At 52.6% G+C, this 25334-nt stretch overlaps 1 protein-coding gene and 1 pseudogene across 4 annotated transcripts; one reads left to right on the top strand and one right to left on the bottom strand.

Moving 5' to 3' along the window:
* The window catches only part of LOC102744708 (UBX domain-containing protein 2B-like), a 5914-nt pseudogene extending 3341 nt beyond the window's left edge, over positions 1-2573 (bottom strand).
* Positions 2574-7044: 4471 nt separating this feature from the next.
* STK11IP (serine/threonine kinase 11 interacting protein) lies at positions 7045-21942 on the top strand. Of its 4 annotated transcripts, none has more exons than XM_081813529.1 (25): positions 7045-7149; positions 7319-7404; positions 9608-9813; positions 10002-10076; positions 10357-10452; positions 10830-10937; positions 11066-11137; positions 12443-12569; positions 12782-12885; positions 13021-13116; positions 13352-13393; positions 13578-13724; positions 13923-14007; positions 14576-14857; positions 15023-15252; positions 15566-15682; positions 15783-15960; positions 17879-18109; positions 18206-18309; positions 19285-19382; positions 19477-19655; positions 19884-19965; positions 20168-20238; positions 20721-20968; positions 21563-21942. In XM_081813529.1, the coding sequence occupies exons 2-25, from the start codon at positions 7344-7346 to the stop codon at positions 21710-21712; spliced, it is 3189 nt and encodes a 1062-aa protein (XP_081669655.1). In that variant the 5' UTR covers positions 7045-7149; positions 7319-7343; the 3' UTR covers positions 21713-21942. The 4 variants fall into 4 exon arrangements, with proteins under 4 accessions (XP_081669655.1, XP_081669653.1, XP_081669654.1 ...); XM_081813527.1 differs by having other exon boundaries at positions 15530-15682; XM_081813528.1 differs by having other exon boundaries at positions 7046-7149; positions 15047-15252; positions 15530-15682.
* The last annotated feature ends 3392 nt before the right edge of the window (positions 21943-25334 follow it).

Genomic DNA, 25334 nt, shown 5'->3' with positions numbered 1-25334 from the left:
GTGCGGGGCTCAATCCCAGGACCCTGGGATCATGACCTGAGCTGAAGGCAGATGCTTAACCGACTGAGTCACCCAGGCACCCCTCTACTTGAGAACTCTTATTAGCTGATACTGAAAGTTTTAGATTGGTCCTCCATATATCTTAGATTTTCCTTTCAATAAATACTTCCCATATTTTGTCTTCTACTGTGTGATACAAAAACATATTACCCATTTTGGTTGTTCTGTTGAGGGATTTTTGTTGTTTCATAATCATGTTCAATTTTTCCTATTTTGAATATGAAATACGTACATGAATAATCATGTTTGTATTTTGTCTTGTACTGTGTGGTACAAATACATATTGCTCATTTTGGTTGTCCCATTGAAGGGTTTTTGTTGTTTCATAATCATGTTCGATTTTTCATATTTTGAATATGAAATAGTACATGAATAATCATGTTTGCATTTTGTCTTGTACCGTGTGATACAAAAACAGTGCCCATTTTGGTGGTTCTATTGAGGCGTTTTTGTTGTCTCATAATCATGTGCAGTTTTTCAGTTTTTTTTTTAAATGCATGTGTTATCTTTTTGCCTCCAAGAATGTTATAATTATTCTGAAGTCCTGTTCTTGCTCTATGAGCGATTTCACTGGGTGAAAGTTCTTCTTTACGCTGGATTTGATAGCTCTTTCAAGATGTTGATTTTCTTCTTATGTTTGGTAATTGCTCATTAGAAACTCAGCTTTTATCTGAGATTTCCTGTTAGACTGTTTGTGCTCTCCATTTCTATGCTGTTTAGCAAAGAGGGGGATGAGACAATGGCATGGTGTACGTTGTGATATACTGTCAATAACTGGCTGGAGGCATATACTGATGGGGGAGAGTTTTGGCTGCTCATCTTCCACAAATGTGCTTCCCTTTCCTCCTAGGTGTCACCAGCTATGAGGAACAAGGTCCTTTCTTTCACCTAATGATCTCATATCCACTGCCCTCACTTGGAGGCAGGTAGCTTGCTGGAGTTTCTCGGCCCCAGGAGACAAGAAGGGGGAGTGTGTGGGGGGTGGTTAACATGCTTGGTGCCGCCTATTTTGGCACCCTGAGTCATCAGTGCCTTGTTGGTGACTTCTGAGCCCCAAAGCTCCCAGGATCCACCCTCTTTGAGCCTTGGAGTGATTTTGGTGCTGTTTTCAACTCCTGTGGCGGTCAGTCAATTGCTCTGCACATTTTGGGCCGTGATTTTCTTCTCTGACCAGTTTCTACCTGCCATCCAGCTTTTAGGGAATTCTCATGGCTTCTGGTCCACCAGGGGCTCTCCCTGTTGTCCAGGGTGATTATGAATTTATATTACTTTTTTTTTTAAGATTTATTTCTAAGTAATCTCCGCACCCAATGTGGGGCTTGAGTTTACAACCTCGAGATCAAGAGTCATATGCTCTTCCAACTGAGCCAGCCAAGCGCCTCTATATTACTTATTTTTATATCTTTTGTATGTTTTCATTTCTAACCAGCTGGGATGGAAGGGAGAGGCTACAGCATGTATTCTGTTTGCAATCTGGGACTGGAACTATCTATACCATAACACTCATCATGTTGATGGTAGGCAGAATAAAAGGCCTCCTCCCTTCCCCCCAAGATGTCTGTGTCCTAATCCCTGGAACCTGTGCAAATGTTATGCTAGATACCAAGGGAGAATTAAGATTGCAGATGCAATTAAAGTTGCCAAACAGCCAACCTTACAATATGGAGATTATCCTGGATTATCTGGGTGGGCTCGATGTAATCACAAGGGGCCTTAAATGTGGAAGAGGGAGGAAGAAGAGTTAGTGTCAGAGGGATTGATGCGATGAAAAACCCAATTGGCCACCGCTGGGGGTGAAGATAGAAGGGGGCCAGGAAAGTGGGCAGCCTCTTTAAGCTGGAAAAGACAAGAAACAGGTTCTGCCCTGGAGCCTCCAGAAAGGAACACCGCCCGCCCACACCTTTATTTTAGCCCAGTGAGATCCATTTTGGACTGCTGACCTTCAGAGCTGTAAGATAACACATGTGTGCTGTTTTAAGCAACTAAGTTGGGTGTAATTTGTTACAGCAACAACAGGAAGTGAACACAATGTTGAAATGTGATTGTGGGTGTCTGTCCTTCCACCTTACCCCCAGCTTCTAGAGAACAAGAGTCATACTGTTGTCTCCTTTATTTCCTGGGAATCCAGTACAGGATCTGGCACCTGGTCAGGGCTCAGTCAATGTTTGTGGAATGAATGAGAGAATGAAAGGCTGCTCTCACTTTTTTTTTTTTAAGATTTTATTTATTTCACAGAGAGAGACAGTGAGAGAGGGAACACAAGCAGGGGGAGTGGGAGAGGGAGAAGCAGGCCTCCCGCCGAGCAGGGAGCCCGATGCGGGACTTGATCCCAGGACCCTGGGATCATGACCTGAGCCGAAGGCAGACGCCCAACGACTGAGCCACCCAGGCGCCCCGCTGCTCTCACTTTCTGAAGTAAGATTGCAAAGCAGCCAGTACCTTTCCCCTTCCCCAGGGCCTGGACACCCGAAGCCCTTTGATTGCAACTTTTCTTGGCTTTCCTTGTCCCCCATTGCGGGTCTTATGCTATTACACTTGCAGCTCCCTCCCATGCTGTGGACCGTGGCCCTCTCCTCTCCAGCCCTGTGTGCAGGAAGAATCGGGATGGAAGACACGGGTCATATATGTACCCGACTTTGCCCACAGGCCTTCTTGCTCTCCAGGATCCTGCTGCTTTCCTCTCTTCTCCCAGCTGTCCCCAGCCGGCTTCTGTGCTTTCCCAAGCAGCTTGAATGAGGGATGTAGCTTTTGGTTCATCTCTTTTGAACCACAAGGTCCCCATCTTTCTTACAGCACTTCTGAAACCCCTTCCCTTATGATCCCAGAGGTTTCCAGGAGAGACAATGCAAAGAATTAAAGGCACTCTCAGATGACCTTAGGTTTACTATAAAGCCACCCAGGGACTCCCTGAGTTCATTTTCTGCAGAATGCAAAATTCCCCAGGCTGGGCTTTCCGAGCTGTTGCTGGGTCACTGCGATATTATTTTGTTGCTTCTTTTTCAGGCAGCCATTCTCAGGCCCTGGCTTCTCTAATCCTGAGCTGAGATTGGCTTCTGCTTCTCTGGCTTTCCCTTTGTGTGCTTTGTGTTCAGTCTCTCCAGGAACCAGGCTCTGATGGGCTCACTTGATCACAGTCTAATGCACGTTCTCATGCCAGACCTCCTGTAATGCTGCTGATTTGTTCCATATGTTTGATTCTGGTAACCAGGACAATTCCTGGGCAGTCTTTTGTGGCTAGGTCTGGTAGCAGAGCCAAGAGAATCAATGTGTGGTAACTTATGTGGCAAGAACTGCCTCTGACCACTGGGTCCTGGGGCTGTCCGTGCCAGGCACATGGACGCCCCTAGAGTGCAAACTCCTCTAACACAACTGTTTTTGCAGGTGATAATTCACACCTCTACATTCTCTTCCATTTGCCCCCTTTTCCCACTCCATGAAGATACCTAGTTAATGAAACAAGTAGATCATCTAATTTCACCCTCCCGACCCACAACTCAATTTCAAGCGTGAACTTTTCATTTTGGAGGCATCCTTAGGTCTGCATCATCTGGTCTGCTGCAGGAGGCTGGAGCACCTCAGCAGTGAGGTCCGGATCTAAGATGATGGCTCATGTCTTAATAAGGAACTGTTACTTCTGATCCCCTATGGGCAACAGTCTAGGGGCCTGCATGCTCCAAAGGTATCAAAAGCAAGTGGGACCAGGACTCTGAGGTCTGTATTCTCTGGTAGATGAGTTTTTTTTTTTTTTAAGATTTTATTTATTTATTTGGCAGAGAGAAAGAGAGCACAAGCAGGGGGAGCGGCAGGCAGAGGGAGAGGGAGAAGCAGGCTCCCTGCCGAGCAGAGAGCCTGATGGGAGCCTCTATCCCAGGACCCTGGGATCATAACCTGAGCCGAAGGCAGATGCTTAATCAACAGCCACCCAGGGCCCATGTCATTTTTAAAAAATTTATTTATTTATAAAAAAGATTTTATTTATTTGACAGAGAGAGACACAGCGAGAGAGGGAACACAAGCAGGGGGAGTGGGAGAGGGAGAAGCAGGCTTCCTACAGAGCAGGGAGCCTGATGTGGGGCTCGATCCCAGGACTCCGGGATCGTGACCTGAGCCGAAGGCAGACGCTTAATGACAGCCACCCAGGCGCCCATGTCATTTTTTTTTTTTTAAGATTTTATTCATTTATTTTAGAGAGAGAGGGAGAAGGAGAGAAAGAGCACCAGTGTGTGTGTGTGGGGGGGAATTGAGCAGAAGGAGAGAGAGAGAATCTCAAGCAGACTCCCCACCAAGCATGGAGCCTGAGGGGGGGCTGGATCTCACAACCCCAAGATCACGACCTGAGCTTAAATCAAGAGTCGGACACTCAACCAACTGAGCCATCCAGGTCCCTCTGACTTTGTCATTCTTGTATGAAGACTCTTTCCTCCCTTCTAGAACTCCACCCCTGCTGCCTAAGCTGGTAACCAGCTCACCTTTCCTTACCCCTTTGATCACAAGCATTTTGCAGAGGCTACTCCAGGGAAATTAAAGGAGTCAGGGTGCTACCAGTGACAGCTGGTTACATTTCACCGCTCTCCTCACACTTATGAACATGACAGTGAAGCCTGAGGTGGATGAGCTGTACCTCTCTAATACCAGATCTGTGCTGTGCTGGGAGGTTTTAGTCATATGCCTGGAAGGTGCAGCGGAGCATTTTTTATTTTTGGGCAGCTCATTGTCCTCAAACGATTGAACAACTCATTATTTGTATCATTAAAGTCAATTTATCACATATAGCAAAAAAAAAAAAAATCCATGTAATCATGGTTATTCCTGTATTGTGCTCTATTGATCTAACCATTTTTGTCTACCTCTTTGTCAGTATCATGCTGCTGTGGTTACTGCTGCTTTCTTTACAGGACATTTTGCTACTGCTAAGGCAAGGCCCCTATTAGTGCCTCTTACTCTTTTTTTCCCTTAAAATGTTTTGGCTGTGCTCATGTGAGTCTTCCAGAGGAATTTCAGAATCAACCTGTTAAGTTCCAAAATCTCCCCTTTGGGATTTTGATGGAAATTGCATTAAATATACATCATCATCATATCAAATCTTCTCATCAGGAACATTTTGACTTTTCATTTATTTAGGTCATTTAAAGTTCTCGGGTTTTCTTCATATATTTCTGAAAATGTTCCAGGTATATACTCTCTCTTTTTCCTGTTTCAGCGAATGGGATAATTTTTTTTTTTCCCATTTCAGACTTTAATTTTTTAAAAAGATTTTGTATTAGTCAAGGTTCTTATGGTAGCAATTTACAGAGATACACTCTTAGGCAAAAAAAAAAAAAAAGTTGGGTGGGAATTCTTTGGAAGGTGGCCAAGGCGTCCTCTGCAGCCTGAGGGCAGAAGGGGGAGTGGGCCTCACAAGGGGGCCTGCAAACAACTGCTTAGTTTCTCTGTGCTGCTTCTCTGAGTAGATGTTTTCCTCTCCCTCTGTAGTTTATAGCTTTCTTTGCTGTTCTCTTTGTTTCACTCTCACATTTCTGGGAAGCAAAGTGATGTAGAACAAATCTGGCTACAGGGTCTATCCATATGAATGGAGCAATTCTCAGAATCTACAGGCTGTGGAGACACTCCTGAAACAGATTTCAAAGCTCCGTAATGGCAGGAGTTTCAAAACAATCTGTCTCCTCTTGCCTAAGAGGGTTAGAGTTGGCAGAAATGGTATGGAAGAACCCTCCCTTCCTAGTTCCAGGTGATTGATAAACAGGGGCCGACAATCATCACTGCTCTGGGATTAATAATTCAACAAAAATATATTGAGCCCCTACTGCTTTGCTGTTCACGATGTGCTTCTACTTACTTCATTTTGGCTCAGATCACATAGTATATCCCATAAACGCTAAATTGTGTGGTTTAGGGACATAAATTGCCATTTCAAATATTTTGACTGTAGAAAATAAGATCCTTCAAATTTTGCAACTTGAGATAAAGATAACTATATTCCTACCCTCAACTGGCATAGGATTCATTTTGATTTCCCTCTGTAGAAAAGGCACTTATTTAAAAAAAAAAACAACTCTTCTTGAAAACCAAATTCTGTTAGAAGACATTTTTTTTTTTCGGGGTAGGAGGCTTTATTTCACGGGAGGGGTGGGAGGGAGAAACTAGACAGAGGGCAACAGGCGGTGTGGTAGGGGGTGGACGCTTGGATAGGGACTGGGTTGGGGAAGGGCTGCCCCTAGGCCTGTTGGGAAGGAGAAACTACATTTTTCTTTACGTAATCTAGTTCAGTAGTTGGCCTCCTTTTTTGACTGGGAGCCAGGTGAAAGCTACAACAGGAACTTGGAACCAGGAAACTTTGGCAGTCTTGACGAAGTTAGTTACTAATTGAACGACCTTCGCAGGGAACCTCGCCTCTGTGAACATGCTTTCTCATTTTCAAACCCGGCATAACAATTTCTGGATTCAGGGGTTATGAAAGGAAACACAAAAAGCAGAAGACTGGATACACGTGAGGCATTACCAATCGCAATGTGAATCTGACACTAGCGAAGGAAAAAAGAACAACGAGTTTGGAGGGACATTAAGGAAAAAGTCTCAAGGTAACTCCAGAGGTGGCATCTTGGCAAGCCCCAGCTCCTTCAGCAGATACCAAAAAACTTCATATGGCGAACACGCTTTCCTTTAATTGGAAAACGACTGTTCGCTTTGGCCGAGTCCTTTCCTGAGAGAAAATCCCATTGCTCCAAACAGTGCTTCCCCGCCCAGTCTGCAAACAACGAGTCAGGTTTTCCTCACAGGCCTGGAGGGGCCCCGCCGAGCCGAGCGGGAGACCCACGCTGAGCGGAGCCCACAAGCCGGGCGGGTGTGGGGGCAGGGATGGAAGGGCCCCGCTTCCGGCCCCAGCAGGACCAACTGCCGAGGGACCGCCCCGTCCGCACCAAGCCGTCCCCGCCCCCGTCGGACACGTAAGCACGACTTAGGTCATGACTTCCGGCATCGCAGCCGTGCTTTCCGGTTGTTCCGCCTACCCGCCTTCCTTCCGGGGCGGGACTTCCTGGCCATTTATTGATAGGTGCCGGACTGCAGAGCTGGTGGGAGAGCACACAGGAGGTCAGTCTGGGGGGCCAGGCCTTACGCTCCTCGAAAGGGTACCCGGGAGGATGCTCTTCCTCGCTCTCTTTCTCACTTTTTTCTCCCCGCGAGTCCTCGTTTGCGCGGACGTCCTGGGCTTTTGGTACCACCCCCCCACCTGAGGCTCTTCCGCTTCCTCTTTTCCCAGGCTCCGCCCCCAGCGTCTCGTGGCCATGACGACCGCCCAGCGGGACTCCCTGGTGTGGAAGCTCGCGGGGCTGCTGCGGGAGTCCGGTGAGTGGATACGCGGTTGATCTGGGGCTGGGGCAAGGTGGGGGTGCCTTCCAGAGACACTCTCCCCCTTAGGAAACAGAGTTACAGCTGATTGAGGTTATGAGGGTTCGGGCGTCAATTCATTTTTTTTTTACTCCTCTGAAGTTTATTCTCTCTGGTGCCGTTGCTTGCAGGGTCCTTTGTTTTTTGACATTTCACACCTTAGCCATCCTTCGAGACCCAACTCCAGTGCCACTTCCTCAATGCGTTCTCTGAAACTCTCAGAGGAAAGTGATCTTTACTTGGCTGTAAATCTGTGGAGACCGGGGACTGGTATAATCTTTGCTCTGTGTCAAGGCACTTAGTATAGTTAAAAGCACGAGATTTGGAGTCAGATGCGCTTGGGTTGGAATCCCAACTCTTCCAAACGTGGCGAAGTTGTTTAAGTTTTCTGAGCTTCAGTTTTCCACAGCAGGAAAATGGCATAATGATTGTACTTAACTCGAAAGGTTGTTGTGGGGATTAATTTTAACCCATGTAAAGCATTTAGGACAATGTTTGCATAATACGTAAGGGCTCAAAATTGGTAGCTATTGTTACTACAGTTTTTTCTCTCCGTGCCTGGGCACAGTGGAGCCACAGTGGTTCAATGTGTGGTTGACGTTAGTTGTGGTAGAACAAGCCCTGATTTGAGATCAGACAGAAGTAGCAACTTCCTATCATCTATATAAGCTCAATCAGTGTTCTTCTCCAAGCCCCAGTTTCCATCTCTTTAAGGGGTGGTCAGTAGTGCTTCTCTTTAGGAGATTCTGATGAAGTTTAAATGAGGTAACAAAGTTGTCTGCCACATACCACCTGATTAATGTTAGCCGCCTGCCCACAGTCTGTACTCCTTACTCCCATTGGTGGTGTCTGTGGAATCTCTTTTTAGAGCAGTTTTACTTTCTGGCTTGTTCTATTAACTGTGTACGTATTATCTCTTCTACACTAAGAGGCTCTTTGAGGGTGGGGAGAGTCTTTGAACCCTGTCCGCATCTATTCTTAGTGTCTAGCACATGGAACATCTTTCATGTAAGGTTGTAGGATTTATCTCTTTGTTCAGCACAAATCTGACCTGGTGCTCCAGGGGTTAGGGATGATGGGGTGTGTGTGTGTGTGTGTGTGTGTGAGTGTGACTTTAAGAGGTACCGAGAGATTTTTATGGTGATTGGAATAGTTTTGTATCTTGATTGTGATGTTGGTTATCGGAATCCACACCAATGACAAAGAAGTAGCATAGAACTATAGGTACATACCAATGTCAGTTTCCTGACTTTGATATTTACATAAAATGTAAACATTGGGGGAAACTGGGTGAAGAATATAGGGTATCTCTCTGTAATATTTTTGTAACATGTTTTGGTTCTATCATTGTCTTAAAAAAATATTTCTCCATGCCTACCTCACAGCTGTACGTTTTAGGTGCGGTGGTGGGTACCAGGGTGATCAAAAATGTCCTCAAGGATGACAGTCTCATTAGAGCAATTTTAACATGGAGATGGAGAATAATACCTCAGTACTATAATGAGTGGTTATTCTTTCTATGACATGCATTTTGGGATGGTTTGAAAATTTCTGTAAGTGTGCATATTACTTTTGCAATCAGAGAAGTAAAGATGAAATACATGGGGTATCTGGGTGGTTCAGCGGTGGAGCATGCGACTCTTGATCTCGGGGGTGCGGGTAGGAGTCCCACGTTGGGCATAGAGTTTACTTAAAAAAAAGGTGAAACACCCAACCAACTTGTATATAAAGTGAATGATTATAGCATAAAAGGGCAGCAGTGTTACACACTGAGAAGCCTGCCTGGAGGAGGATAGTCTTGAGCTGGGCAGAGTGGAAGGGAATGTGTCAGAAAATGAGGAATCTGTGAACCGAGCTGACTGTATTCCCAGCACCCTGAGTAGACCAGACTCTCTTGAGCAGATGGTGAAAGAAAATTTGGAAAAGTTGGTTGGCTGTAGTGAACGCAAACTCCTGTCATCAGGCTGAAGAGTTAGGACTTTTTGTGAAGATAGAGGGGAGCTGTGGAAGAGTTTTGAGCAGGGAGGAGACAGTATGACCCCAGCAGTGGGAGATCTACCATATGGATTGGAGTGGGTGTATCCTGGGTTCACAGAGTCTCAGAATAAAGGGAAAGACCCCTTTGTTATGTTCTCCTTCCTGTCTGCCCCTTTTCCTGCAGGTGACGTGGTCCTGTCTGGCTGTAGCACACTGAGCCTGTTGACCGCCACCCTGCAGCAGCTGAACCACGTATTTGAGCTGCACCTGGGGCCATGGGGCCCTGGCCAGACAGGTTTTGTGGCTTTGCCCTCTCACCCTGCCGACTCCCCTGTCATCCTCCAGCTTCAGTTCCTCTTCGATGTGCTGCAGAAAACTCTTTCACTCAAGGTCGCTGCAGTGGGAATGGAGTAGGATGTACGAAGAGCCCAAGAGCTGGGGGGGTGGGGGCATGGGTGCAAGAAGTCTGCAGGGCCCAGATGGAGAGGGTGTGAGAGCTGTGGGTGGTTGTGTGAGTGGGGAGAGGCCAAGGAAAGGGAAGTGTGCTGGCCTCGGTGACATGAGTTTTTTTCTTTTAGCTGGTCCATGTCCCTGGTTCTGGCCTCCCTGGGCCCATCAAGATTTTTCCCTTCAAGTCCCTTCGGCAGCTGGAGGTATGGAGTGTTGGGAGATGCCGGCACACAAAGCCCAGTTTGAGGCAACCTTTTGGGAATGGGGAAAGAGATGGCCCCCCATTGGTGGGTGGGCCAGGCCTGAGTGTGTCCACTGCTCTGCAGTAACGTGGCATTCATCTCTTCCATTTAATGCTTCCCTGAACCATAGTTGGATTTGTCATCTTTTCCCTCCCCATAAAAGAAGGAATTGAGGTGAAGCCTCTGTCTTGTGAAATTCTGTCTCCCTCCCTCCCTCCCTTTCTCCCTCCCTCCGTCTCAGCTCCGAGGTGTCCCTCTTCATTGCCTCCGTGGCCTCTGTAGCATCTACTCCCAGCTAGAGACCCTGATTTGCAGCAGGAGCATCCAGGCATTAGAGGTAAGGAGGATGGGGGCTGGGCCCAGATCCCTGTTCTGAGGGACATACAGGACCAAGCTCTGCCGTTCCCTTTTCTTTGCAGCCTTCCCTGCTTCCCGCTTCCCTTCAGACAGTGGCTTTGCCCCCTCTGCTGCACTCCTGTAGTGCTGTGTACCTGTCTGTCGTTTATGGTCACACCTGCCATCTTGTATTCAGTATTCTCGTATCCGTCTCCACATTCTTCCCACAACAGACTCCTGGGGGCAGGGCCCTGGGCTTGCTTTCAGTCTGTTTCTGCAGACCAAGCTTAGTATATAGAGAACAAATGAATGGCTGGGGGACAATGGCTTGGAGCAGGGAGGAGGGGACAGCGGAGGTAATGGAGCACCCTATCTCAGGAGCTCCTCTCAGCCTGTGGTGGTGACCTCTGCTGTGCCCTGCCCTGGCTGGCTCTGCTCTCTGCCAACTTCAGCTACAACGCACTGACTTCCTTAGACAGCTCCCTGGTGAGTGCCTCAGAGGGAAGGGGGTTTGGGGAAAGACAGGGGGGCCCTTAGGGAGGAGGGCCAGCTGGCTGCCTGGAGGTGTCTGACTCTCTGCTGCTTTTCCCATCTTCCCCCCCCCCCCCCGCCAGCATCTCTTGTCAGCTCTGCGCTTCCTGAATCTGAGCCACAATCAAGTCCAGGACTGCGAGGGCTTCCTGATGGTGAGTGTGAGCAGGCTGGTTGGGGCTGGCCCCACTTGGCTCTCTGGTCATCCCACTCTGACCCTCTCTCCTGGACCTGTCCCCCACCCTCCCCCAGGTAGGGCTATATCCTGGAGGCAGTACTCTTGGGGAACTCAGGCTGTAGCGTAAGAGAAGCCGGTGTTCAAATCTCAACTCCTAAATTGTTGTGTGACTCGGGACAAACTAAGCTCTGAGTTTCTTAACTGGTCAAGCAGAAATCCTAGGAGTACCTGTTTTTATAGTATTAGAGTGGTCATGGAGGTTGTGTGATGTTACTTAGCCTGGTGTCTAGCTCAGAAAAGGTAGCTTGGGGATGATGGGGAAGAATCTTCTCCAAGTCTTATTGTCAGGGACAAACAAAGTTGGATGGTAGTTACTGTGGTGAGAACAGATTTTAGTAATGCACTATTGCAGTAGTAATAAGCTATCGTGGTATGTAATCAGTAGTAGAACCATTTTAATTTGTAATAAACTTTAGCATAAACTAAACTCAAATTTGATTTGTGCAGAGATTACTGGATGTTTTAAAGGCATAGTGAGGGAGTGGGCAGGAGAAGGCAGGGACTTGAGCAGATTCTTTCCTTGACCGAACTAGTCAGTTTTATTTATTTTTATTTTTTATTTTTTTTTTTAAGATTTTATTTATTTATTTGAGAGAGAGAGAATGAGAGAGAGCACATGAGAGGGGGGAGGGTCAGAGGGAGAAGCAGACTCTCTGCCGAGCAGGGAGCCCGATGCGGGACTCGATCCAGGGACTCCAGGATCGTGACCTGAGCCGAAGGCAGTCGCCCAACCAACTGAGCCACCCAGGCACCCCGAACTAGTCAGTTTTAAACCTCTGAAGTCAAGGAAGTGGAAATTTACAAAAAGCAGGAAGGGGGTGTTGGTCCATATGAAATCCGTCTGGGTCTAGGATTGCTAACTGGCGCCTGCCAGAGTTAGCCTTCTACCTTCCTACAGAGGCTGGGAGACGGGGGTTCTGTCTTCAGCTGTTGGCTGGAACAAACTAAATTCTTCTGGCAGCCTTGGGTGTTTCTAGGAGGGAAGGTAAAGGGGCTGGAATTGTCTTCCCAAGGACGTGGCCTTGAGCTATTAGGAACTATGCTAGGATTTGTTCAATTCTGTTAACGTTTGGTGGGGGGGGTGGAGGATGGGATGAACTCATTTGTACAGAGAGTATGCAGTCTTTATAGGCTAAGGTTGAGGCCTACTTGAAAAGAAGGCTCAGAGAAGCCCGGCTAGAGTCTGGTCAAGGAGAGAATCTTTGTCACCACCCCCTTTCAGGACTTGTCTGAGCTCTGCCATCTGGACATCTCCTATAACCACCTGCGTTTGGTGCCAAGAATGGGACCCTCGGGCGCTGCTCTGGGGACCCTGATACTGCGAGGCAATGAGCTCCGGAGCCTGCAGGGTGAGTGGGGAGTGTGGGGGGCCAGGGAGTAGGAGAGGGTGGGGTGAACATGGAGGGTAGAGGGCCAGTGTGAGACTCAGCCTGGGACCCGCATGCCTCCAGAGCCTCAGGTGGGCCTACGGGTAGGTCTGAGGTGCCCAGGCTGGTCTTTCTGCTCTTACCAGCCCCCCTGCCCCCAATATGCCCTTCCTCCCTGCTCGCCTCCACCCCAGGCCTGGAGCAGCTGAGGAACCTGCGGCACCTGGATGTGGCGTACAACCTGCTGGAAGGCCACAGGGAGCTGGCGCCGCTGTGGCTGCTGGCTGAGCTCCGCCAGGTGTGTCCTAAGTGCTTCCGGGACCTGGGGGCCAGCTCTGCGCCTCTCCCTCCCTCCCCCGGCTGATTTGGTGAGTGCCCTTCCTCACACAGGGAGGCCCAAGGCCCATCTCAGTCTCTTCTTCCTGCCCTTCAGCTCTACCTGGAGGGGAACCCTCTGTGGTTCCACCCCGCGCACCGAGCGGCCACTGCCCAGTACTTGTCACCCCGCGCCAGAGACGCTGCAGGCGGTGTGAGCGATCTTCTCCTGTCCGCTCTGCTTTCCCTGTCCTGCCTGTCCCACCCCCTGCCCCGTCATCCGCCCCCCACCCCAGCCCTGGGTGATGGGCCGCAGCCCTGGCCCCCCTGCTTGTTAGGCTGCTCCCGCCCCGAGCCTGCTGGTCCCTGCAGGGCTAGGAGGGCTCCCCTGGGTGGGTGGGCAGGTACCCCACCACCGACGCAGCCCCTCCCCTTTTATCTTTGCTCAGTTCCTTCTTGATGGGAAAGTCTTGTCACTGACTGACTTTCAGGTTAGTGTGCGGGGAGCGCTGGGGGTAGGCCATCCCGGAATGATTTGGGAGGACATGACAGGGGTCCCAGGGTGGGGGTCTTTCTGGGCAGCTACAAAGTAGGGCCCATCCCTCGGCTAGGCCGGTAGGGCAGAGGTGCATCTCTGGCTCCAGCCTCGCTCTCCTTCCCGTTGTCACACGCCAGACTTCCACATCCTCAGGGCTTGGCTCCTCGGCCCCACCTCTGCCCTGGTCAGCGGGGAGTACTGCCGAAACCTCAGGCGGCCCTGACTTGAGTGACAGCATCTCCTCAGGGGGCGTTGTAGCCCAGCATCCGCACCGGAAGGTTAAGGTAAACAGTGTCATAGGCCACCTTCGCCTGGGGTTGGGTCCCTTTCTGGGGGCTCTGGGTTGTGGATGGCCTGGGAAGAGAAAGGCCTCATCCTTGCTTGTGGGTGGGGTTTTTTGGGTTAGGTTGGGTGTGTGGCCATGGACGGCAGGGTGGGAGGCCCCGGCTCTTCTAGAGCATCGGTCCTGTGTCCACCTTCAGAGCCGAGTCCGTGTGAGGCGAGCAAGTATCTCGGAACCCAGCGATACAGACCCAGAGCCCCGGACTCTGGACCCGTCCCCAGCTGGTAAGTCCTCTGTGGCCCCAGCTGCCCTTGCCCTAAGTCCTGTCTTCAGGCTCTGGCCCCAGTCTTCATGGTAGGAGGGATTCTGTCTGAGGTGGAGCAGAGCGTTGTAGAGGGCCTCTTAGGCTTTCTTCTTTTCTAGTTTAAGGAAAAAGGAGACCACCCCTGGGTAGCATTTTCCAAAGTGTTTTTAAAGGAACGTGAATTGTGCGGGATGTCGAGAGGTCACTTGCTGAAAGGATCCCATGGGAAAAGCTGGGCTAACCAGAGTTAAGTAGGCGTCCTTCCTGCAGGACATCTCAGGACCTCCAGTTCACTCCCGTGTATTTCCAATCTCCCCAGCAGCGTATGCTGCGTGGTTCCGACTTGTGTGTGGGCATGGCATTCCATAGAATGTCCTTTGAGACGTGCTGCTGAGGGGAAGCCTTGAGTCTCCCTCTGATCCCCACCCCCCATCACATCACACAGCTTTAGACTTCACCCCAGGGAGCAGTTGCAGAAGAGGCTGGGGTCGTTGGGGGTCGTGGTGAGGGCGTGGGCTTGCTAAGCAGTGCACCCCTCACCGGCCCAGGGAGGTTTGTGCGGCAGCATCGGGAACTTGAACTCATGAACAGCTTCCGGGAACGGTTTGGCTGTGACTGGCTGCAGTATAGGAATCACCTGGAGACCTCCGGGACCTCTGTTGTGGCTACCTCTGAGACCCCTGCCCTCAGCACACTGCTCCTGAGCCCAGGGTCTGTGCCCGGCCCTCCACCCCCAGAGAAAGAGTCACCGCAGGAAATGGCAGAGGAGGTCAGGCTCCTGCCAGAGACCCAGGAGGAAGAGGAGGTGGAGGAACAGGATGAAGTGGAAGGTGAGCACCGAGCGCTCATTCAGCAGCCGCCAGGGAGACCGGGCCAGGTGCTGGTGGTGTATCTGGGCGAGTTGGGAAAACCCAGACTTGGGGCAGCTGACCCCTTCTGGATGGAGGGCCACCCCATGGGAGGGTGGAGTGGGGGATACCTCTCCCTTCTTACAGGTTGCTCTCCTGGTCTCTCCTCAGTGGAACTGTGTCGCCCCATGTTGGTGTGTCCCCTGGAGGGGCCCGAGGGCGTGCGGGGCAGGGAATGCTTTCTCCGGGTCACTTCTGGCCACCTGTTCGAGGTGGAACTCCAGGCAGCTCAGACCCTGGCACGGCTGGAGCTCCAGAGCCTAGAGGCAGCTGAGGTGGAACCTGAGCCTCAGACCGAGCACGAGGTAGTGCTCGAGGTGAGCGGCGGCATTAGGGGTCCTGGAAGAGGTGCTGGGCCTTTTGCTGGAGCCACTTGGGACAGCACAGCTGTTGGGTACCAGGCGCTGGGTCGTGAGTTTCCCCCAGTCTCTCGTTGGTACTTGGAGCAGAGCAGGGGAGCTGTGGGGGGCGAAGGCATGGCCGCAGACAGCTTGGAAGGCTGAGCTGAGGAGTAGGGCTGCTAAGCTAGAGTGTGGATGTCGGCAAGACCATTTTCATGACATCCAGAGCTACGATTTTCTTCCCTACTGTCAGCATCACCCAGATCTCTCGGATCCCCTCTGTGCGCAGGGCTCAGATCCACTCCCCGGGGCCCCTGTCCTTGTTCTGCGCTTCTCCTACATTTGCCCTGACCGGCAGCTGCGTCGCTATGTGGTGCTGGAGCCCGATGCCCATGCAGCTCTCCAGGTAACCGGGCCTAGAGCGAGGCCAGGGCACGGGGGGAGGCCTGAAGGGCCGAGGGCCGGGGTCCACTGCTCACAGCTGTGTCTGGCCCACCCTGTTTCAGGAGCTGCTTGCTGTGTTGACCCCAGCAGCCACCACAGCTCAGCATGAGCTTGGGGAAGCGAGAGACCTGCTGCGGGGCAGACTCCAGTGTCTACGTTGTGGCCATGAGTTCAAGCCAGAGGAGCCCAGGGTGGGGTTAGACGGTGAGGAAGGCTGGAGGCCTCTGTTCCAAAAGACAGGTATGCGCCTTGCCCTTGCCCTTCTGTCCATGGGACTCCCACCGTTTCAGAGACAATGGCTTTGAGAGAGGGAATACAGGGGGCACCCCAGGGAAGGAAGGAGTGGGGACCAACTCTTCTCTCTGGAGGAAAAATAAAACTGATACATTTGCTAAAAAAAAAAATGACAGGAGCAAAAGAAGAAATTAGATCCTTTTCTTTTTTCTCTAAAAGTCAGGAAATACAATCTCTTTAACTGTTGAAACATACTTATTATTTTTTCATAACTTGAAGGCTTTTTCCACTTTTTTGGCTGATAATTTAGAAACTCCATAAAAGTTCCTTAGCCCTCACTGCAGTATCGGGTGTAGTGCTGTCCTCTGAGCATGTTTGGCTGTTACGTAAGATGCTTTTCGAGTTGGCTGAGGTGGTCCCGCCTTGACTGACCTCGTAAGCTACTTGAGATCAAGTGGTGCCTCATGGTATCTCCTCACACCCTGTTCTTTAAAGTGAGAGATTTTTCCACTGCAGATTAGTCAGAAAGCAATGTCTTTAAAGATCCTAAAGAGAAAAGAAATACTCTCGATACCATTTGTGTTGAAATGCATGACTTTAAAAAAAATCACGTATCTGTCGATGTATCTATCTATCTGTTCATCTATCTATCTATCTGACAGAGAGAGCCAGCGAGCACAAGCAGGGGGAGTGGCAGGCAGAGGGAGAGGGAGAAGCAGGCTCCCCGCTGAGCAAGGACCCCCCAACAGGGGGGCTGATCCCCGGGTCCTGGGATCATGATCTGAGCCAAAGGCAGACACTTAACTGACTGAGCCACCCAGGTGCCCCGATTTTTTTTTTTTAAGATTTTATGTATTTGGGGGAGTGGGGCTCATGAGCAGGGGAAGGAACAGAGGGAGAGGGACAGGCAGACTCCCGCTGAGCTTGGAGCGCAGGATCCTGAGATCATGACCTGAGCCAAAGTCAAACACTTAACGGACTGAGCCACCCAGGTGCCCCAATATTTTTTTTAAGATTTTATTTATTTTGAGAGAGTGCAGGAGTGTGCGTGTGAGCAAGAGCGGGGCAGAGTGGGAAGGAGAGGGAAAGAATCTCAAGCAGACTCTGCGCTGGCTGTGGAGTCTGACTTGGTGCTGATCCCATGACCCTGAGATCATGACCCAAGCGGAGCAGAAACCAAGAGCTCGGTGCTCAACCGACTGAGCTACCAGGCGCCCCCCGGGTGTGTCGTTTTTTTGATCCTTGCTTTCCTCATTTGCAAATTGGGATCCAGAGAGTTTTAATTCTATTGTCAGAGGGTCCAGCATATGCCCGTTGTAGCTGCTCAAAGTGTTCCCTCTCTCGCTGCCGATCCCCAACCTGGATTCTTTCTTTACCTGATCCGTTCACCCATCCTGACGACCCTATAGGACAGGCACTGTCATCACTCCTATTACAGAGGAGGAACCAGGCTCAGAGAGCTTAGGTGACTTGTCATAATTGCTTAGATGACAGCTATTAAGTGACGGAGCCTGGAATTGGACCCATACCTGACACCCTGCCTTCCTGATCTGTTGATTTGGGGCCTTCACACGTGGCTGGTGGAGCTTCAGAGCACATGACAGCCCGAGACTGTGGGAGGGGCCCAGAGCAGTTTGGTTCTCTCTGAGAAGGCCTGAAATAAGAAGATGGGGTATATTTTGAGGAGGTCGTGGGCCATGGGTCTGGGTTTGCTCCTCCCTCACTGGGATGGAGAGCGGTTGGCTAACTGGCCTGCCCAGGAAGTGGGGGGAGGGGGGGTGTTGGGAATGGTGGGGAGCATAGGAAGCTGGAGATGTTGGCCAAGGTAAATCTGAGAGGGGGTGGGGAGCATGATGAGCACAGTGGGGGGATTGTGGCACTGTGTGTCGGGGTTCACAGGGCCTGTGCTCATCCTTCCTTCCAGAATCTCCTGCTGTGTGTCCAAACTGTGGTAGTGATCATGTGGTTCTCCTGGCTCGGTCCCTGGGAACCAGCCATGGGGAGCACAGACAGGACGAACAACCGCCAGTTCCTTCGCAGACGGCCAGCGCTGTCCGTGACCCTCCTGACCCCAGTGACCACAGCAGCAGGGCTGACGGGGCCCCATCTCAGGCGCCGGTCTCCCAAGATCGCCACGGTTGGAGCCTCAGTCCCCGTGAGTAGAGGTGAAACGGGACCCAGGTGGTGTTCAGGGAGGCGGGAGAGCGCGGTTGTCGCCCGGGCAGGCTGACGGCCCACGGCTCGCCCCCAGCCCCTGAGCGCCACGGCCTCCGCTCTGTGGACCACCGACTCCGGCTCTTCCTGGATGTCGAGGTGTTTGTTGACGCCCAGGAGGAGTTCCAGTGCTGCCTCAAGGTCTGTGCTGGCCTGGCGCTGCCCCGCGCCCCTCCCTGGCCAGAGTGCCCGCTGTGTCCCCCACAGCAAACCGTGTCAGCGCAGGGGCTCTGGAAGCCCTGGGTCAGGCAGCCGGTTTCAGCTCCCGCGGTCACTCACAGTGTGGCTACGGACACGGTCCTTGATATGGCGAAGCCTGTCGTTGCCGCTCCGTGGCGGGGATAGCGCTGCCTACCTCATGGGGTGTGTCAGTGGGCGCCCATGGCACTCACGGGGCCTCCCGTCACCGCTCTAAGTACCCAGGGTTATCGGTCCCTCCGCGGGCACCTAGCATCCGCACGACACTAGGATTTCGAGTAAATCCGTCTCGTCACCTGTCTTGTATTCTGCTGTGAGAAACCCGACGATTGTGAGGTAGGAAAGTTCTGGAATCAGGCTGAGGCATCGGATCCAGCCTGAGTGACGGAGCCTCCCCTTCTTGGGGAGCCGATCTAAGATCTAATCCAGGGCTTGAAGGATGAGTTCTAGAGAAGGTGGGGGATGGTCTGGGGAAAGGAAGCAGCACCTGTGTCCGGGGCCTGAGAGAGGGGCTAGCTAGTGGGGAGAAACTGTTGCTGTCGGGACAGCAGGGGGTGGGCTGGGGAGGGGGCAGGGGCCCTGGGAGGAGTCTGAAGAGGCAGGCAGGGGCCAGTTCAGGGGCAGCCTCAAGTGTCTGCCAGGGAGTTTGGACTTGATCCCAAGGGCCGCGGGAGCCCCGGAGGCAGGGGAGTGGTAGTTGGTTTTGTTGTACGGTAGTCCGGCAGAGTGTGGAGGGCGGGTCGGAGGGGGCACGATGCCAGGCAGGGAAACCCGCTGAGCCTGCCTGTGGGTCAGGGTGCAGGGGGGTGGCAGGCGAGGCCGGATGCATGAGCAGTGGGGAGGGTCGGGCCACGGTGACTCTGCTGTCAGCCCGGCAGCCGCCTCCCTTATCCCCTCTTTCTTTCCTGTTCCCCGTAGGTGCCACTGGTGTTGGCAGGCCACCCTGGGGAGTCTGTGTGTCTCGTGGTGGTGTCAGACCGCAGGCTTTATGTGTTGAAGGTGACAGGGGAGATATGGTGAGCGAGTGGGGCCATCAGGGACAGGGCGGGGCTCCCTGGGGGTCTCACGCCGCTCACTCTTTGCCACCACTCTGGCCCTCCCTCTCCACAGTGGGCCTCCAGCCAGCTGGCTACAGCCAGCCCTGGCCGTTCCCCTGCACGACCTGAGTGGCATCGAGCTGGGGCTGGCGGGACAGAGCCTGCGGCTGGAGTGGGCGGCCGGGGCAGGCAGCTGTGTCCTGCTGCCCCGAGATGCCAAGCATTGCCGGGCCTTTCTAGACGAGCTCACCGGTGAGAGAGGGAAGAGAGAGGGAAGGGAGGTGCGGGGAGGGCGGGTGGGGGCCGAGGGGTCACAGCTGCCCACGTCTGGCAGCCACGGTGGAGACAGACAGGTAATGGGACACATCCACTTTAGAGGTTTCTGAAATGTAGAAGTCAGGAAGGTCTTGAGAGGTGGAGAGGTTAGGATAGAAGGGATGGAGTCTCTGAGGTTCCCTGTCCCTGGCTGGCTCTGTCCAGATGTCTTACAGGCTCTGCCCCCCAGCTGGAGGAGCAGCGTCAGTGCCACAGAGGAGGAGGTGACCCCGAAGCACCGCCTCTGGTGAGTGGATAGGAGGTCGAGGCCACGGTTGGTGGCCAGACAGCCGCTCCTGGAGCCCGGGCCATCTCCGCAAGCCCCAGCCACGGTTGGGCCCTGAGCACCTGGGCCGGCCTGTCCTCATGCCCACACCTCCCGCCCTGGTTCCTCCTCCCTGCCCTTCTCAGTATTTCCCACCCCCTGGCTGACCACTCCTTCCCCCCAGGCCATTGCTGGAGAGAGAGACTTCCTCGGAGCCGCCCCTGTTCTTCTACCTTCGGGTGTTCCTGGTGGAAGGTGAGGCTTCTGTCTTCTGTCTTGCCCCAGGCCCCTGGCTAGGTGCCCCCATTGCCTCTCTGTGCCCTTGTAGCACTTTCAGTTTCTGGAATCTGGACTTCTCTCAGGCACACCCCAGTGACAGCTTCGGTCTTCCGGCCTCTCTTAGTGGGGCCAGTAGGTTTCCTGGGTCCTCAGAGACCTTTGCTTTGGGGTGCAGGCTTTCTGTGATGGGGAGCAGATGGGCTGGGTCTGCTCCACCTAATCCGGTCAGAGGAGGCAAGCGGATCTTTCTCATGGGCTGGGTGGGGGGCAGGTTCCCTTTGTCTTGGGCCTCAGAGGTTTTAGAGGCTAGAGATGCCTGGAGTTTGGAAAAGGGCCTCCTGTGACCACCTTGGCAGGGTGTGATTCACCCCTCTTGAGTGACACCGGGAGGCTGCCCGGCGAGCTGGGCTCCTCTGTGGCTTTCCACTCTGGGCCTCGCCCTGTCTCTTTCCCTCCAGGCCCTGTGACCTGCCCTGTGTCTCTGTTGGTGACTCTGTCCACCCTGTACCTGTTAGAGGAGGACCCTGCAGGCTCCCAGGCAGAGCCCGCTCTTCCTGCAGCACCTGGCGAAGCCTCTGAGACGCGCCTGCCCTCGGGGCTGGGCCCTTCCGTGCGCGTCAGGGAGCAGTGGCCTCTCAGCAGCTTGAGCTCGGTGCTGCTCTATCGCATGGCCCCGGAGGACCTGCGGCTGGTCTTCTACGATGAGGTGTGTGTGTGAGAGAGAGAGAGAGAGAGGGAGAGAGGTGGGGCGGCGGTGTGGAATTGCGATGGGCAGTTGTGGTGGAAGGAACACAGAAGTGGGGTGTGAGGAGCTGGGGTGCTCGCTGGGTGTGGAGGAGCAGCAGGGAGAGAGGGTGGCGGTTGTGGGCGGTGGAAGCCCGCGGACCTGGGGCCAGGCTTGTGTTAGCTGGGAGGCGTTCACATTTGGATGGGCCCCCGGTGCCAGCCCTCTGCTCTTCCCAGCCGCCTTAGGCCTATTACAGATGGAGAAACTGAGGCTTGGGGGCATTAGCCAGTTTGCCTGGGTCACAAGTGGTCAGTCCAGGAATCGAACTCCAACCAGTTCCTTGGGGTTGATTCCAGAACTTACGTTCTAGAAAACAGGGTGGATTAAAGAAACAAGATAGTAAACGTGGAAGCCTTCTGTTTGGGGGTGACTTCAGTAAGTGTTGTGCTTCAGAAGCTCAAAGTCTGGGTCTGCTGTGGAGGGGCACAGGCTTGGGGAAGGAAGCAGGCCTTGGGGCAAGGAGGGGTGGCGGGTCCTCCGTGAGTCTCCCCTCACTGCCACTTGCTCTGCTAGGTGTCCCGGCTGGAGAGTTTCTGGGCCCTTCGTGTTGTGTGTCCGGAGCAGCTGACGGCCCTGCTGGCCTGGATCCGGGAGCCCTGGGAGGAGTTGTTTTCCATCGGACTCCGGACTGTGACCCAAGAGACCCTAGATCTCGATCGGTGAGGCCTCCCTGCCGAGCCCACTCTGGCCTCGGGAGCCATGGCTGCGGAAGCTCTCTCTCCCCGGACTCTGGCTGCGGACTTCTCCGGGAGGCCCAGACGACCCACGGCTCAAGGGCAGGCTGAGAGACGTCGCCTGGCCTGGTCTGGCCCAAGGGGATAGGCTCCATGGTCAGTAAGAATGTTTCTCCTGCACTTTTTCTCAGGTATCAATAAAAGTGTTTCCCTTTTGGATGCCATGGGGAGAGTTTCCGTTTGTCACTCAGGCCGCCTGCCATTCCTTCACCTCTTCTAACAGAAACCGCCCCACCCATAGCTCTCCCTCAGTGGACAGCCCAGCCTTGTCGGTCCTGTGAGCCCCCATTTCCAGACCCCCTCTGCCCCAGCCAATGGGAGCAAGTGGGACCCCGGGCCCCTGGGCGCCAGGCCTCAGCCAGCTGTGCCTGTTACGGGGGCCCGATGAGGAAATCGCTGCCGAATAAATGGCTGGACCAGTTCGGTTCTGGGCACTAGTGAGGACCTCCGGCCTCTGGCGCTCAATGAGGGGGTGTCTGGGGAGAAGGGGTGTGGACTTGGGCTGTGGAGGGAGTGGTTGCCTCCTCTCAGCCCTGCCTCATGCAGCCCGGCGGCCTGGTCAGGTGGACCCCATGCCTTCACCTCGGTCCCCGCAGCCTCAGTGACCCATTCCGGGGTGCTTACATGACTCAGTTTGATTGCTGGAGCACCCAAGAAAGAGGTACGCTTTCCCCATGAGGGGTGCAGAGAGGGTAAGCCTGGAGCTGCCGGCCACGGCAGGGGAGCTTTCCTGAGAACGGAGCCGTGCAGAGAGAGGCAGAGTGGGAGCACGCAGGGCTGGGTCCTGGTGGTGTCTTTAGAGTTCCTGGGTCCAGCTGTGCCTACAGGCAGGTGCCCCTGGGACTTCAGGTTATGTTAACTAAAGGAGATTCCTTCCTGTTTTTTTTTGGCTTAAGCTAATTTGAATCAAACAGTGAGCCATGGAAAGGGTCCTAACTGCATAAATCCCCACCCTGACTTGAGCAAGCCTGACTTGGGATTTGATTTTTGCACCTGAAAATGAACATAGCAGGAGGAGTGGCACCTACAGGTTTGTGTAGAGAGGCCCTGGGAGGAAGGCTTGGGCAAGGAGCCTTGGAGACTCAAGTCAGGCTGCCTTTGAGTCCAGAAGCTGGCCTCTGGCTGAGTCTGCTGTGTGGTTTTGGGGTGACTCTCATCTACGGAGCATTTACACGCCAGGTGCTGAGCCAAGTGCCTAATGATGGTCTCTGCTGCTCACGGGGGTCCTGGGAAGGGGGTGGCATCTTGTTATAGGAAATAGGCTTAGAGGAGTTAAATGACTTGTTCAAGGTCACATCAGTAAAGGGAGGAGCCCTGATACATCCAGGCTCATGTGACTTCACAGCCAGGGCAGTCTGCAAACCAGGGAGCCTCACTGCCTCCCCTTCCCTGTCTCTGATGGGCCTCTGAGCCCTGCCCCACTCACGGAGGGAGCCTGGCCCACCCAGCCCTGCATAATCCTCCACTTGTCCAGGATGGGCAAGCCGGATGGACCGTATGTATCTGAAGTAGTGAGATATTAGGTGATGGATTAATTTGTGGGTGATTTTCACTCCTTCCCTCTGAACTGTAGAGAACAAAGATGCCAATCTGTAGGTGTTAAGTTGAAGGACTAAGGGTAGGAAGAGATTTGAAAGGACCATAAAGGGATATCAAGAGCTCTGCAATGGGGAGGGGGAGAGTTTTTAGAGAAGGGCATTAGGGGCAGTGTAGGAACAATTCCCCTTAACACTGGGGGCTCTCAGGGTGGAGGGGCCCTGGGCCGAGCTCCATGTTTGGAATTAGGGAGGCCAGTGACCTGTCAGATGCTCCCTACACCACCAGAGCACATGGAGATGGCCCTTTGGAAGCACTTGGCAGGTTAGTTGCCCAGATTTCTCTTGAATGGCGAAAGGAGGGGGTCCAGAGGATCCTGCGGGTGCCTGGCATGCAAGGAAGTCACCTGAGAGCATGCTAGAGAGCTTGCCGATTGGTCATTGGAGGAATGCAGCAGGAAGATGGTATAATAAGCCCAGCCCCCAAATGGGGATGTGATGAAGTTAGACTTGAATCGATTGAATTGAAATCATTGATGAGGCTGAGTTGATTTGAACGTTACCAGATTAACTTCTCTGTTGGTTGGAAATGGGGGTTTGTTACAAGGATAAAGTTGAGTTATCAAGAAAAAGGTCATTTTTGCATACCTGAATTTGGAGGACAGCCATGTTTCCGGAATTTCTGTCAATTACCATTGGAAAGGTCAATATCGGGTTTGGAAGGCGTGGACCTAGAGAGCAAGGGGAGTGTGGTTTCTTTATGGTGGTCTGGGGTTACTCCTTTCCCCGCACTAGAAGGCCTTTGACTTAGGGTTCTTGGGGGAGGGTCATGCTCTGGAAACTTGGTCAGGGCTCACTGTAAAGCTATTTTGGAGAAGTCCAAGGTGGGGCCTGGGGTTGGGGTGTTTTGTGGCTAGAGAAGACTGAACTGGGCTCCTGGGGCCCAATTCCACCCTTGACCCAGCCAGCCCTCTGCAAACCCTGGGGCCCCAGAGGATGGAATCTTTTGGGAAATAATCAATGCCCTGGAGGACAGTCACTCAGTCTCCTGCCCTATAAGAGCAAAAGTACAATAGAGAAACCCCTGGATCCTGAGGAGGGGAAGGAACTATGGGGCCCTAGGAGGGAGAAGCCTTTGATATTGGTTAGAGCCCGCTCCTTTCCCTAGTTGTGCCTTTTCTTTTTCTTTTTTTTTCTTTCTTTCTTTCTTTCTTCTTTTTTCTTTTCTTTTCTCTTCTTTCTTCCTCCCATCCCCTCCCCTCTGTTCTTTCCTTTCTTTCTTTTCTTTTCTTTCTTTCTTGATCGTATTTGAGAGAAAGAGAGTGAGTACACGACTTTGGGGAGGGGGAGAGGGACAAGCAGACTCCATGCTGAGTGGGGAGCCTGATGTGGGGCTCAGTCCCAGGACCCTGAGATCATGACCTGAGCAGAAGTCAGATGCTTAACCGACTGAACCACCCAGGTGCCCCAGTGCTGCCTTTTCTGACCTTCATGTGGGTCAGCATTGTTCCTGTCCTGAAACACGTTAGTCACATATTCATAAGTATACTGAATGGATGGGTTTATTTATTCCTTCACTTGACAGAGATTAGTAGGACACAGGTCCTACTGCCGAGCCCATTAGAGCGTATGTCAGGGCAGGAGGGTTTCTCCAGTGGCTCATAAACGACTCTTAAGAAAGCAGCTACCTTCTCTGGGCCAGGATCGCTGAGGGGATGGCGGGGCCACCGTTGAGAGCTCCCCGGAAGACTGATAGAGGCACACCTCTAAACAACGAGGAAGGTCATAATCCAACAGCTGTGGCTCAGTGAGCCCTTCCTACGGTCCATGCGTTGTTTAAAAGCATCTCATTTTCCCAAATGTTTCTTATAGTCCTTTGATCACAAGATCTAGAGCCACTTAGCTTAAGGAAAGAGCCCTATGTATGGAAATGACCCAGCCTGGGAAGGCTGGTGCTGAGGCCCCAGAGACGAGCTTCTCCTGAGGCTTCCCATGTGTGGAGCCAGATGGCCTCTC

The sequence above is a fragment of the Leptonychotes weddellii genome, chromosome 3 (genome assembly GCF_054177405.1).
Source record: "Leptonychotes weddellii isolate Sample4059 chromosome 3, ASM5417740v2, whole genome shotgun sequence".
Classification (NCBI taxonomy): domain Eukaryota; kingdom Metazoa; phylum Chordata; class Mammalia; order Carnivora; family Phocidae; genus Leptonychotes; species Leptonychotes weddellii.
Note: the sequence above shows the minus strand (reverse complement) of the source record. Positions and strands in the feature narration are given on the sequence as shown.

Coding starts and splice junctions, on each gene's coding strand:
- STK11IP (XM_081813527.1), top strand. CDS start 7,344: ATGACGACCGCCCAGCGGGACTCCCTGGTGTGGAAGCTCGCGGGGCTG. Junction 10,938..11,065: donor CTTCCTTAGACAGCTCCCTG/GTGAGTGCCTCA, acceptor CCCCCCCGCCAG/CATCTCTTGTCAGCTCTGCG. Junction 20,239..20,720: donor TCGGGTGTTCCTGGTGGAAG/GTGAGGCTTCTG, acceptor CTTTCCCTCCAG/GCCCTGTGACCTGCCCTGTG.